At 60.3% G+C, this 13418-nt stretch overlaps 3 protein-coding genes across 3 annotated transcripts, besides 1 other annotated feature; all 3 read right to left on the reverse strand.

The window, feature by feature from the left end:
* Window positions 1-440: 440 nt before the first annotated feature.
* LPMP_260360 (hypothetical protein) lies at window positions 441-5903 on the reverse strand (the record flags this gene model as incomplete). The annotated part of the gene is made up of 1 exon (XM_010701555.1): window positions 441-5903. One exon carries the CDS (start codon window positions 5901-5903, stop codon window positions 441-443), a length of 5463 nt encoding a protein of 1820 aa, XP_010699857.1.
* A 917-nt stretch (window positions 5904-6820) lies between these two features.
* On the reverse strand, window positions 6821-9361 carry LPMP_260370 (hypothetical protein; the record flags this gene model as incomplete). The annotated part of the gene is made up of 1 exon (XM_010701556.1): window positions 6821-9361. One exon carries the CDS (start codon window positions 9359-9361, stop codon window positions 6821-6823), a length of 2541 nt encoding a protein of 846 aa, XP_010699858.1.
* Window positions 9362-10709: 1348 nt separating this feature from the next.
* Window positions 10710-11272: a repeat region.
* An 895-nt stretch (window positions 11273-12167) lies between these two features.
* On the reverse strand, window positions 12168-12968 carry LPMP_260380 (hypothetical protein; the record flags this gene model as incomplete). The annotated part of the gene is made up of 1 exon (XM_010701557.1): window positions 12168-12968. The coding sequence occupies one exon, from the start codon at window positions 12966-12968 to the stop codon at window positions 12168-12170; it is 801 nt and encodes a 266-aa protein (XP_010699859.1).
* Between the last annotated feature and the right edge of the window lie 450 nt (window positions 12969-13418).

The following is a 13418-nucleotide window of genomic DNA, read 5'->3' on the forward strand; positions in this document are numbered from 1 at the left end:
TTGTCGACATGCGCCTTTCCGCCCTCTGCGCCTGCATTGGCACTTGTGTCGCTGCCTGCCCCCCCCCCCTTCTGTGAGCGAGTAGGTGAGTGTCAACTTTGTGTTCGCGTGCTCTTGGCAGCACGCGGATGTGTCAAGGATGCAAAAAGGCAAGCGCCCGTGCAATGGGCGCAACGCACGCGTGAAGCAAACGGAGATGCACCCGCAGCGCCAAGGCCACATCAGTGTGCGCCACCACTGGTGTGTGCTGCGTGGGCGTCTAGCCCTGCTCGGTGGTCATGTGGATCGGCATGGCGCGTGCCCAGACGCTGCTCGTTGGCCTCCAGTGTAGTGATGAGCTCCATGAGCGGTGAGCTCGCAAGCGTACCGGTACATTCGTATCTCTTTCGGCCCTCCCTACCCCACCCCCGTCCGCCTCTCACACGCTCCTTGGCAGGGCGCTATTCCAGCTTCGACTTCATAAAGTGCAACACTCGATCGTCTGCCTCGCTTGGCGACATACGTAGCGAGACACCGAACACAGCTGCAATGTCGGCAGTACACTGCTCCCAGAGAGCGTCCAAGGCTGTTTGGGGAGTTGCACCCGTCACCTCAACGAGTACTCTCCCAAGCCTGACGGAAGTTTTGCCGCCATGCACGATTTGCGTCAACTGGAGAGTGGCTGTCGTGTGCTCGCGCTCACCTAGCAGCACCGCACCTTGGGGCCGCGAGGAGGTCAGTCGCCGCGGCCGGCATAGATGCCCACCACGGTCCAACTGGGCCCGTCGAACTGTCTGCAGGATCACAACGCTCCCGTGATTATCAGCGACGGAGATGTCTTCGACGTCGCCGCGTTCGCACACGCGCCAGCCAAAGTACCGCCGAAAAAACGAGACGCAAAACTCCTTTGCCCTCACCACGTGTCCACTCTGCAGCGACGCAAGATGTATTCGACCACTGGCGACAACGAGTTCTCGCAGTACGTCTCGCATATCGACGGTAACGCTGTCGATGTCGCCGCTGCCTGAAGTGGTGGTCGAGCGGGTGAGCAGGCGCTGCAACACCAAAACTTCGGCGCTGAGAATCTGCGCAGGTGCCCACACAAGTGGTATCCATGCCTCACGCAGGAGCTGGACAGAGTCCGCAGCACGGGCTTCCTCCTGCACCCCCGCCACACTCACGCCGTACATCAGCTGCAGCCCAAAGGTCTGGCTCAGTCGCAATCCCACGCGGCCGTTCTTGTTGTTCACAAGTGCGCCGAGGGACGCTTCCATACGCGCGTGAGAGGCGTCGAGGACGGAGTGCGGCATCGGCAGCGTGTGCAGAGGACTCGGCACCGCGCGAGCCCCTGGTGTACAGCTTGTCGTCTCCATCGTCGTCCGCGACCTAGGTGGGGCAGTGACGGTGGACGTTGACCACGACAGCGGCGCAGACGACGAAGAAGAATCAGCAGTCAAGCTGGGCCACCTTGCACTCTTGTAGCTCGCAACGCAGAAGTGTGTGTCGTTCACCGGCACCTCCATCTGTGGATACCGAGTCCATTCGTAGAGGAGAACGTACACACTCCGTATCGCCTGCCGCTTTGACGAGCGCTGGCAGTACACGTACAGCGAGGGTGGGACGTCGCAGCAGAGGCTGTTCGAAGACGCTGAGCTAGCAGGGAACCCGAAAATGCGAAGAGGGAGCTCGAGGCAGACCGACCACACCTTTATAAACCGCGTCTCCACGCTCTGGAGGTCGGCGGGCGTGCAGCTCAAAGTCTCGCTGAGAGACTGCAGGATCGTCTCCGTCGAGGCCATCTCACACTCGGCCCTCAGTTGCTTCCACACCTCTTCCGGGATACGGGGAAGCTCGTGCGCCTCTAGTAGAAGCCGATGATAAAGTTGCATCAAGCGCATAGGGACATAGTGCAGAGGCATCGGTTCCGAGACGAGTGTTATCGGTGTGTCGCACAGCGCCTCACTCCCGTTCTGCCGCAGCTGTCCCCATCCTTCCACAACAACGCCTCCGAACCTCTTGTCGTAGCGGTGGGTCACACGTGTGACACCGTGCTGCCGGGCAAGTGCCCTTTGAGCAGCCTTGATGAACCCAACAGGAGAAGGAATGGGTCCATTCGGCAACCCTTGACCTGAGGCCGTAGTGGACAAGTTGGTCATCACTTTGGGCAGCAGGGTAGGACAGTGTAGCACTCTCCACAAGACACCAAAGCTCTCTGGCCCTTCCTCACGATGCACCACGCCCGGCGGCAACCTCGCGGAGGTTCCCACGTTGTTTGACCTCGCCGCAGCGTTTCCTCGCCGTCGCGTCATGGAAATTCTTGACCACTGAGGGTGAGAAGCCTGCCTCACCGGCACAGGTGATTCGCGTACAAGGTCAGCTACAAACACCTGAACCCACTCAGCGGGCTCCGTTTCGCTGAGAGTAACAGGCCTGAGGGCCCACTCACATGAAAGCCGGCACTGCAGCGGTGGAAACGTGCTGTCATTCATGGAGGTCAGTGCGGAGAGACGCCCTTGCAGATGCTGCATTGCCTCCAACGTCGCCCTCGCGTTGGGACACGATGCGTCCATTACGCACCGTAGCAGCATCAGCCACTTTCCCTCTGCGGATCTGCCCTGTTTGCCCTCTCTCTTGCCCACAGCGCACAGAAGTACAGGCGGCAAGTGTGGCGCGACAACGAGCCACAGCTCGGTCGCCGTGCCGCGCTTCTTCGTGCATACGTTATGGCCAAAGAGTTCCTTGAGAAAGCCCTGGGCGTTGAATTCGCTCTGTGGAGAGAAGGTGGTGGTGAAGAGAAGTGCTTCGACCGCCTGCGTGAAAGTGACGCATCCCACAAGGAGCCAGTCCAGGCCCACCGTGTCGCCACCGCCTTCCACCCCGTCAAGCGCAGTCGGGGAGGCGCCATGGCCATCCGATGGTGCAAAAAGGTCCGACTGTGAGAGCATCAAGGCCCTCCGCATCGCAGCGTGCGCCGTCGAAAGCCACGCCGCACTGGCAGGAAGCCGCGTCACCACAACCGCGGTCGACACGGCTGAGCATGACCTCGCTCCGCCACACACCGGCACGGACGACGCTGTTGGGGAAGCAGTGGTGGACAGGCGCAGGTCATACACTACAGCGTCCTCCCTAGTCACATCCTCCTCGGCCGACGTTTTGCCACGACGCTGTCGCGGCGCCGCGGCGTCCTCGTCGACCACCGGAGTGAGCGACGCATGAAGTAGGCCACCACAAGGCGCCAGCCACCGCGCTGTCAGGGGCCATAAGTGCAGAAAGGTCGCCTCCGCGGCTGTGGCCTGGGCCGACATCAGCAAACGCAGTTGCGCTGAGTCACGGCAGTGCTCCTGCACGACTGAGAAGAGAGCTCTGTGGAGTTCCATGTGGACGATCGAAGTGCTCGACGACACATCAGCGGCCCCGGCATTGAACGGAAAGATGAGCTTCACTGTCTCGCCACGCCCCAGACGTCGCTGAGCAACTCCAGTTTGCTGTTTACGAGGAGTCTCTGTTTCCTCGCCGTGCGCATCCGGCCAGTCGTCGCCTCCTCGCGTGCAGGGGTCAAAGTCGTCGTTGACGTTGGAGTTGCTGGACGCCATGGAAGCGAGGAGACGCTGAAGCGCCTCCTTTAGCGTACGGCATCGAGGTAGGTGCACCGTCTTGTAGACGGGTCGTTTCGCACAGTAGCGAAGCATTCGCCTGTAACCGGAGAGTGTGTTCGCACCCTCAAACACCACAGGAGCGGAGTTGGCACCGCGCGTCGCCACTAGCTTTGCTGTACGGGCCATCCACGTCGCTGAGGTGATACCCATCGCCGACATGGAGTCGGTGATGGAAAGCACGTCCACCGAGATGCACGGCAATCTGTCAAACGTGGGAGTGGCGACGTCCTGGGGGTGATTGCTCGTGGGGGCACAATCAAGAGACGTGGCCATCTGATCGCCTCTGCCGCGTTGCGCTGCTGTGGTGATTACAGGCAGAGGCGCCGGCGCTGTCTTGCAGAGTGGTGCCGCCCATGGTGTGTGCACCTGCGCAGCAGCAGCAACGTCTGCGTAGGAATCACCACATAAGACTTGAATGCTGGTGGAGTCGCGTGCCGTGGCAAGGGAAAACTGCTTTGAGTTGGCATCACCGTCGTTCACGATGAGCTCCGCGTCGTACTCTAGGGAGAAGGGAGGGGTGGTGCATACCTCTACCAAGACCCGAGGCAGCCCCCGCAGGCCATGCTCGTGCCGTAGAAGCTCTCGCAAGGCGGCGCATCGGTCGCCGGTTCTGCCGGAGTAAAGAAGACCCAGTTGTGGCCACAGTGGCGGCAACGCGTAGCTACCTGCCGCAGCGCTCCGCCCCCCAGCACCACTCGCTCTGCTGAGATGGACTGCAAAGTCGTCTAAGCTTGCCCGACCCACAAACGAGCTCCAGCGCACACACGCCGGGAGCGCCAGACTCGTGGTATCTGGCACCGTCACCGGCTCTCTGGTTAGCGCTTCGTGATTGACTAAACTGCTACCGCCTCGCGTGGCACCTATCCAGTCGTAGGCGACGGTTGGAGAGAGCGTGGCGGCGACGGTCACGAGATGATTCGTCAAGTCCACCGGCCCGCACGTCCAGTCTCTCGCGGAGGACAAGAGGCCTTGTCTCGAGATGCGCGCAAGGGTAGATGCGGCGTACACGTCTTGTAGACGTGCAAAACGGCTCGCTGGGTTCGCGTAGCGACGAGGCACACCATCCGCTGCTTCGTTGTCGACCAGATGAGTGAGCCCGCGATGTGTTCGGGACGACTGCAAAACGGCCGTCACGCCACCTTCGCTGTTCGTCTCGCCGCTGCAGCTGGCGTGCAGTGTGCAGGTAAGGCAGAGGTAAAACCCCACTGCCTTCGAGCTCTCCAAGTCCATATCAGCGTCACAGTGGAGGGACCAGGAACGGTGTGCCCGCATCTCGCCCCACCACGGGCAGTGCCGATTCGCACTGTGCGGCGCGTTGCCGCCCCCCTCCACACACGCCCCCAGGCAACGCCTTGTCAGTTCTGTGTCGCAGAAGTCGCTGCCAGCCTCTTGCACATATCGGCATGCCTCCTCAACGCTGTCGCTCGCATACCGCGCGTGCAGTCGCCGCAGCTGCTCCTCCACCCGTGTCAACACTCTCCCTATTACATCTAAAAGTTCACCCACCTCATCACACTCCGTCCCCTCGCCGCCACCGGCTGCACCCTCAACAGGCGTAAAGCGGGGCTGTGTGTCCCATGTATCGTACAACTCAGCGGAGCATCGCCACCTCTGCGTAGTCGACTTCCCGAGTTGCGTCGATGATACACCAGAGACGCCGCCACGCTCGTGGCGATTTGTCCCCTCCTCTTCCTCAGCAGCAGCAGCAAAGACATCCTGCCGCAGCAGTCGCACTCGTAGTGACAAGTCGAGAGCATCAAGCAGCTCTACCACATTCGGTCGAGCAGCGCACAGGTGCTGAGCTAGAAACGCCTTCACTGACTTCCGCGACACTTCACGCATTCCTTGTGCGCTGTGGATGGCACACCACCGCACTCTCTCCATCACGGCCTCGGCAGAGGTGCCGCAGTACCCCTCCACGAGAACGATGCTGATTGGATACTCTTCTAGGGTGCACACCAGACTTCCCACGACATGTGGTCGTTTGATGGGAGCGACGTCAAGCATGGTGGAGACGTCGCTGAAGTAGTGGTCGAAAAGTGCGGCGGTGCCGGAGACGATGTCGGGCGTTGTCGGAGAAGCCGTGAACGAAGACGACGGAACGGAAGGAGGCGCAGAGGAGAGCGGCCTGGCGGCCGACGATGCGGCACCCCCGGCAGCAGTGCTGCAACTTCGAAAAAGGCTCGCCGCATCTGTGCCATGACGCCGCGGCGTGACTGTCCAGTCACAGAACCGCCGCACGCCAAGCCTCTGGCGCACACTGCGCATACGCCCAGAGCAGCACCAGGCAAAGATGAGATGGCCAAACGTAGTGGGATTTCCCGTTGTGATTGGCGTATCCCTCTTGTCTTCCTCTACGTCAGTGTGCCTGTGCGGGTACGCGCACGTGATAGACAACACACGTCAAGAGTGACGAGATTGAAAGGGGGACGGGGACGGGGGGGGGGTTGATGAACCACACCAAAGATGATCGCGAGGGGTCGTGGGAAGGAAGGGAAGAAAGAGATCAACAACAGGAATCAATAACGCGATCCCGCCAGTCCTGCAGGTCGTGAGAGCGAGCGTGAGCCCATGACGCAACGAGGCGTCCAAGGACGAGTCACAAGCAAGGCCCTTTACGCCACTGTTGAGGCGGCGATGGGGGAGGGGGGTTCTTCTCGTGGTCTTAGAGATGAACTCCTTTTTGCTGAAATACACCATTTTTTGAGTAACCACGACGCAGACGTGTTGGCGTGCACACAAGTTGATTGACGAAGAGCCTCTCTCTCTCTGTATTGGGGTGAGTCGGAGGGGGGCCCGAGCACAACTAGCGAAAGAGACACACACACGCACTGGCGACGCCGAATCACCATATAGGCGCGCAGCTCAACATACACAACACCTAAAAGCGTGTGTGGGGGGGGGGGGGTGTACGTTGAGCTGCTATTGCTTCTTCAGTTCCAGAGCTCAGCAACGCTGCGAGAAGGGTGCGAGGTGGCAGTTCGGTAATTTACATTGAAAAGGGGAGGAAGAAAGCGACGCCCAGACATGCATTAGAGGAAGCGGAGTGGGAACACCAGGAGGAAGTTGTGCGCAATGCCTCGCCGGTTGTGCCCAGACGCGCACAGCAAGAGGGATAAAAGAGAGCCGCGCATGTAGAGAACAGAACAGAGAGGGTGCACACGCGCGGTGCGCTAAACAGATGCTCAGCGTGCTGAGGCAGTTAGCTCCGCGCCAGGTAAGCACAGGTGCAAGTACGGCAGCTCGTACACGTCGTGACTCGTTAAGGAGGCGAGGAGGCCGCTGCGATCGCTGCGCAGCGCAGCATCCCAGTCTACTGCTGCCTCGTCATACCGCTTCAGCTCCTTCAGCGTGAGTGCGCGGTTCACCAGCGCACCCCACGACGAGGGCCTCGCCATGATCGACGTACCGACTTCAAGAGGCGCGGTCAGTGGTGACCCCGAGGTGCACCTCAGAACCACGTTATAGTCCTTGAGGGCATCCTCGTAGTTGCCAAGCTGCTGATAGACCTTTGCACGCTCATGGTGATACACAAGAGGCGCGCATTCCACATTACCAGATGAGTACTGGTGCTGTTGCCCAGGTCCTGCGACCGAAGCAGCAACCTCCTCGTTGTGGGTAGTAATGGCAGCCGTGAAAGCCGAGAGGGCCTCACCGAGTCGCCCCGCAATCGCCAGCAGCACACCGTACGCGTAGTCAAAGGGTGGGATGCGCTGCAGTGAGGGATTGATCCGCAGCGCTTCCGTGAGGCTGTCAAGGGCGTCACCGTGCGCACCGAGGGAGTGCTGGATGCAACCCTGCAGGTAGTACGGGTCAGCTGCCTCAACACCAAGCGGGATGGCACGCTCGTCCTCGCTGCAAGCCTGAATGCACTCCTGTACATCTACGAGCGCCTCCGCATAGCAGGCGAGAGAGAAGAAAATCAGTGCGCGGTTGTAGTGGAAGGCCGGCACAGCTCGTCCCCCAGCCAAGGAGGTGGTGGCAGAGGCCCCACCTGTCACACGCTGCTGAGCCTCGATCGCCGCGGTTGCACAGGAAAGCGCCAGTTCCAGTCGACCCAGGCGTCGAAGAATAACTGCGTGTAGGTGTTCCACCTCTCCAGGTGACAAGCACTGACTTACAGTATTGAAGGCACGGATGGATGGAACCGTGAGCTGTTTGCGCTTCACATGCTCTGTCGGAGACTTGGCGCTGAGCGGTTCGACATCGGTCACCTCTGTAGGGGCGGAGTTGGCCTTCGGTGGCGAGGGTGGGGCGGCACTCGTTATAGGTGACTCGCCTCTGCTGAAGGGTCTGGATCGCAGCGTCTGCAGTGCCCCGAGGTTGTCCTTCATCTCCACCTGCGACACAGCGAGTCGGAAGTCGCAGAGGTCCTTCTGAGCGGCGTCGCGGTGCTGCTGAATGGCGCGTTGGCGGGCCTCGCAGAAGTGACGTGCCGCGAGGTCAGTGTAGCCGCAATCACTGTACACCAGCCCAAGATGTGTGAGGGTCAGCATCTCCACGTCTGCCACGCATATTGGCAGCTCGCTCGTATGGGACCTCGCCTCCTCTCCGCTGCCACTGCTGTGATGGGTGCGTAGAGTCTCCCTCAGCACCTGCAACGCGCTCTGTAGCGCACGAAGCGCGGCGTGCCGCTCACCCGCCTCGTGGCGCACAATCCCAAGTAGCAAGCGACCGTACAACCGCGTCGACACCTCTGGGGTCTGGCGCAGCGCCTCAGCCTCAAGGGACGCCACCGCGGAAGAGAGGTCCTTACCGCAGAAGATGTAAGCCAGTCCCAAGGCAACGCTCGTGTGGGCGGCGGTCTTCTGCGGTGTCTTTTCCGCTCTCACTTGCCTGGTCGCCCCCATCACTGTGGAAGCCTGCAAGTCCATGATCGCCTGCGGGCCCATCCCCAGTTGCAACTCGATGCAGCCGCGGTAGAATCGAAGGCAGCCCTCCTCGGGGCCTCGCAGTACCGCTTCATTCATGCTCGACAGCGCGTCAACGTATCTGTCGCTGCGCACGAGTGCGAGGCTAAGGTGCATGGGGTACTCCAGCGGTCGCGTGTCCACCTCAGTCGCCCGTGTCAGGTACTCGACGGCCGTCGCAAGGGAGGTGCCCTCGAAGTAGTGCGCCAGCCCCATATCGTGCAGCACGGCGGCGGGCTCCTCCCCTCCTGCCTCTACGGACTTGTGAAGCAGCATCCTTGCCTTCTTGTACTCACGGCTGGTGAGGCAGCTGCGGCCATAGAGGGCATACACCTTCGGTCGCGTTGCCTCGTTGACGCGAGACCACATCGGCTCCTGCAGGGTCTGCTGTAGGCACCACTGCGCGAGGTTCACGGACCTCTGCTTCATGTGCACGCACGCAAGCTCGTAGCACCACATCCCATTATCCGGCTCCCATCGCAGTGCGCTCCGCAGATCGGTGACGGCGTCCACGTACCGGCCCATTCGATAGCACAGGTTTGCCCGGCCCCCGTAGAGGAACGCGAGGCGGTGTGGATCAGTGTTGCCCTTGTCCATCTCGATTGCGAGGGACATATCAGCGAGGGCCGACGTCAGGTGGCCGAGGCGGGCGGCTAAGGAAGACCGCAACACGAGGGCATTTGCATACGTGGGGTCTTGCTGGATCGCAGCTTGGAGGAGGTCCGCTGCCTTGTCTGGCGCAAAGGTGCCCTCTGTCAGATACGTCCTGGCAGCCTCGACAAGGCCCTTCGTCGTGTGTGTCGTCTTCACGGACATGCGGGCGTACTTTAGCTTCAGTGTAGAAAATAGAGGGTGTGGGTGCGTGTTCAGTAACGAAGCGCGTCACTTCCTATCCGCATCAAGCTGCCCACATGCACACCACATACCCACACCAACGCACCCGCGTGTCCCTCTCTCCCACTCTATCCCGGGGTGGGAGAGAGGGCGAGGCTGGTGAAGACAGTGCGCAACGAGTGCACGGCTTCTCTCTTTTGTGGCCCGCTTTCGAGAGGGAAATGATGACGCAGGGAAGGGGGAGAACGGGGGTGGGGGCAGCGAGCGCCTCTTGTCAGCAAAAGCCAAAGACGACAAGGCAGAAGAACAGCAGAGGAGAGGAGAAAACGCGAGCAACACGCACCCTCTGTCGACTTAGGCAACGCACAAACAGACGGAAGCGAGGCAGGTGAGAAAATGAAAGAGTGGGTGAGGGAAGCTGCACTCGGCGGTGAACACAGCGACGGATGAGACAGCAAATTTGGCCGCTTGAGGGGTGGTGCTCAGCAACTGACTGTGTGAATGCTCCCATCCCTGTGAGTGGACACACACCAAATAGGAAGAGATGGAGCGGTAGGTAAGCCGGGTAGATGCGTAGGCATCTTGCAGTGCCTGCATGGAACAGACGTAAAGCAACGGCCGAGATGCTCGGGAGAACTGCACTCTATTTTGTACGTACCATCGCCGAAAAAGTGCACATAAGCGTAGGAGTACGAGAGCAAAGACTGGACACTCGTATCTCCCTGCATCTTGGGGGTTGGAGGGTCACCTCCCCCCCACCACCACCACCACCACCACTCTGCCCCAGCTCGCCGTTCGTCACCGCTCTCCCTCTCTTTAGCTCTTCCGTGAGGCACTCGGATGCACGGGTAGGGTGACAAGAGAAAAACATGAAGCGGCGCGCGAAGGCGTGAGGTAGAAGTAAAGAGAAGAGAGAAGGCACGATGCGGTACATGTTTGCCGCACCTTCATTCCACACGATCACGGCACACAGACAGATGCAGACACACGCAATGCGCATCGGACATTATAACGAGCACAAAACAACGCCGCGAGCCGCAAAATGAACATCCACAACAGTCACAGGAAGCGCCAACACGCTTGAAGGGGCTGCAAAGCAGAAAAGCCGACGAGGCAAACCACGACAAGAAACGTCAAAGTGCATCAGACAGCCAAAGCAAAGCGGGAAGACGACTGCAGACAGCAGATAGAAAACGAGCGCAAGCGCGCCTCAATGACAGCACACAGCAACACTACAACAGTAAGCACGTAAAGGATCAGAGGGAAACATGGGGTGCAGCTGGGCAGCTGCTCGACGCGCGGATGTCATTTGTTTGATCAGCACGTCCATTTTTCTGCCGCACAGCAGAGGCCAAACGCCACTCTGCCGCCGCCCCCTCCTCGGCCTGCCACAGGCCCATCGCGTGGCACCAAGCAGCCGTCGACACACCTTGCAGCAATGCTGCCCACTACAGTCGCCGAACCACAGCCCCGGCCTCCAACCCTGCCTGCCCAACACCTTCGCAGGTCGTCTCACAGTCGCTCCCATTGTGCCGGCCGCCACCTGGCGCATCCCTCGGTGCGACGCTCAGGCTCTCCACACCCGTCGGCAGCAAGGGCCAGGTGAGGAATACGTTCGAGTCACGCTGGCACTCCGCCCATCATGTGGGTGGCACAGACGGGTTCACTGTCGCAGGTCGGTCCGACGCAGCGCCAGCCAGGACCTGGCCGCCGGCATCCGCAGCGAGACATCGCACTGGCCTCGCTACGTCGTAGGTGCTTGGCCCAGTCGCCACCAGGGGGGGGCTCGGCACTGGCAGGGAGAGAGGGTGGGCTGCTTGGCACTTCCGCGCACAGAGCAGAGTGAGGGTGCTCGACCCTGAGATGCCACGCACCGAGGCGCCCTCCCCACCACGTCATGAGAGAGAGAGAGAGGGAACAAGGAGACACAACGTGCATACAGCATTGCAGCAGGCAAAAGAGGGTGCAGGTGCTTGCGAGAGAAGCACCAACACGAGTACACGCGGAACGAAATGGAACGAGGCGTTGGAAAGCGACGGAATAGGAGTGCGCAGAGCGGCGACGGACACCGCACATGCACAATATCACGGCAGAGACACGGAAAGAGGATAGAGGATCGGAAGGGCTAAGACGACACAACACAATACCCACTACGTTAGGCATGCCTAGCGCTCTCAGCAACGCTGAATGCACCCTTTGAAGGGCGGGAAAGTGCACCCAAGGGCGGTCATACATACCAACCCGTAACACATATATGTACATCGCGTACCCTTCCATCCACCTATCCCCTCCCTGCCACGGCCGCTCGCGACTCCCCTTCCACAGCGGCCACAGCACGGCGACACACGATGAACCACAAAAAGAGGACAGCACTGAAGTCAACATCGAGGCAGGCCTATGCGCAGGCGCACGAACTGAACGCTGCCGCACTCGCCTGCCCATCGCAGGAAGACGAAGAAAAGAGTGAGTGGCGGAGTACAAAGGCCAGCAGGTGCCTGTGCGATCACCACAGCGCCCAGTCCACCCCCTACACCAGAGAAAATGAGGCGAAAGACAAGGCCGCGGGATACTTCACGCGCAGCACAGAGATGAAGGGCAGGAGAAGGAAGCAAAGGGGAGGAAACGCGCATGCACTACCGTAGCACCGCGGCACGTGGCGGCCTCCGTCTTGGCATAGAGGCACGGGCAGCATCTCGACTCACAAGTGCCTTGCTCGCCACCACGCACGTGCCTCGGACTGAAGAACTCTACCATCCCCCCTCCCGAAATCGTCATTGATGCGCAGTTACTAGACACACATCAGCTGCAGGAGCCGCTGGTCGATGGCGTCATAGGGGGGCTGCATGGGCGGGATGTACAGGCCCGACGGCGTCCGCACAGAGCCACAAACCTGCTGGCTCAACTCTGCACCACCACTGGATAACATCCCACCACCGCTGGCCGCGGCTGCCGACGCGACCAACCCGTTCGGGTCTCGGAGTCGCTCCTCATCATAGTTCGTCAGTTGGAACTCCTTCGCGATGCTGGTGAGGTAGGCAATGCACTTGTCGTTCGGCGGCGCGTACATGCCGAGTCGCTCCATCATCCGCTGGTTCACCGAGAACTCCGCATTCGAGGTCGACATCTCGACAAACTCGTGCCCAAACTTCAACTCGAAATACTTGCGCAGCGCTGTCAGCTCCGGCACCGAGTCGCCGATACGCGCGCTCGCCCATAGTACCGAGGTAATTGCCTCCTTCAGCTCCGGAGGGCACGCCGAGCTGGGGTCCTTCTTGTTCTTGCTTGTCTTCAGAGCCTTGCTCTCGGCGATGAGCTGCACACGATTCGCTAGAAGGTCCAGGAAGAGCGATAGCACCTCGTAGCCCTCGATATTGACATCATCGCGTATACAACTCTCGACTCGAATGCGAGCGGAGTCATACTTCTCCAGCGCGAGCAGCTCTGCAACGCCGCGGCGCTGCATCTTGACGCTGTTCAGCAACTTGTTCTTCTGCATACCGAGACGCGTGGTGGCCATGCGAATGCTGGCGCGCACCTTGACAGGGTCAAAGCCGCCGCTCGCTTTGCCGTTGCTCAGAAAGCCCTTCATTACAGTCGGTTGGGCGGTGTATCAGCTTGTGAGTGGGTGTCTCTGCAGAGTTCTGTGGCTTGTACGTCGGTCTGTCCGCCTCGCTTTTCGGACCCCTGTCGTGTGTCGGGCGGATTGCTAAGCTCAGCAACAGGGAAAGAGACGAGGATACAGGGGGATGGCAGAAGAGGTGCGAGTTCCTACAGCAAAGGAAACGAGCGATTTTCCTGCGATGGTGATGCGGGTGAGAGAGGGGAGAGGCAGAAAAGAAAAGGGGGGATGAAGGACGGAAGATCCAGTGCTGTGACGCTGTTGCGCCCGCTAACTACAAGCAGCAGCAGTACATGTCCAGCAGAGTCACGCGATGTCGTGGCGCTCACAACAGCGACGGAACGAATTCGCAAAGCACATGAGTCGATGGTGCACGCCCTGCTGAAGGAGGGAAGAGCAGGCAAACACACACGTGTTGCG

Source organism: Leishmania panamensis (genome assembly GCF_000755165.1).
Source record: "Leishmania panamensis strain MHOM/PA/94/PSC-1 chromosome 26 sequence".
Lineage (NCBI taxonomy): Eukaryota > Euglenozoa > Kinetoplastea > Trypanosomatida > Trypanosomatidae > Leishmania > Leishmania panamensis.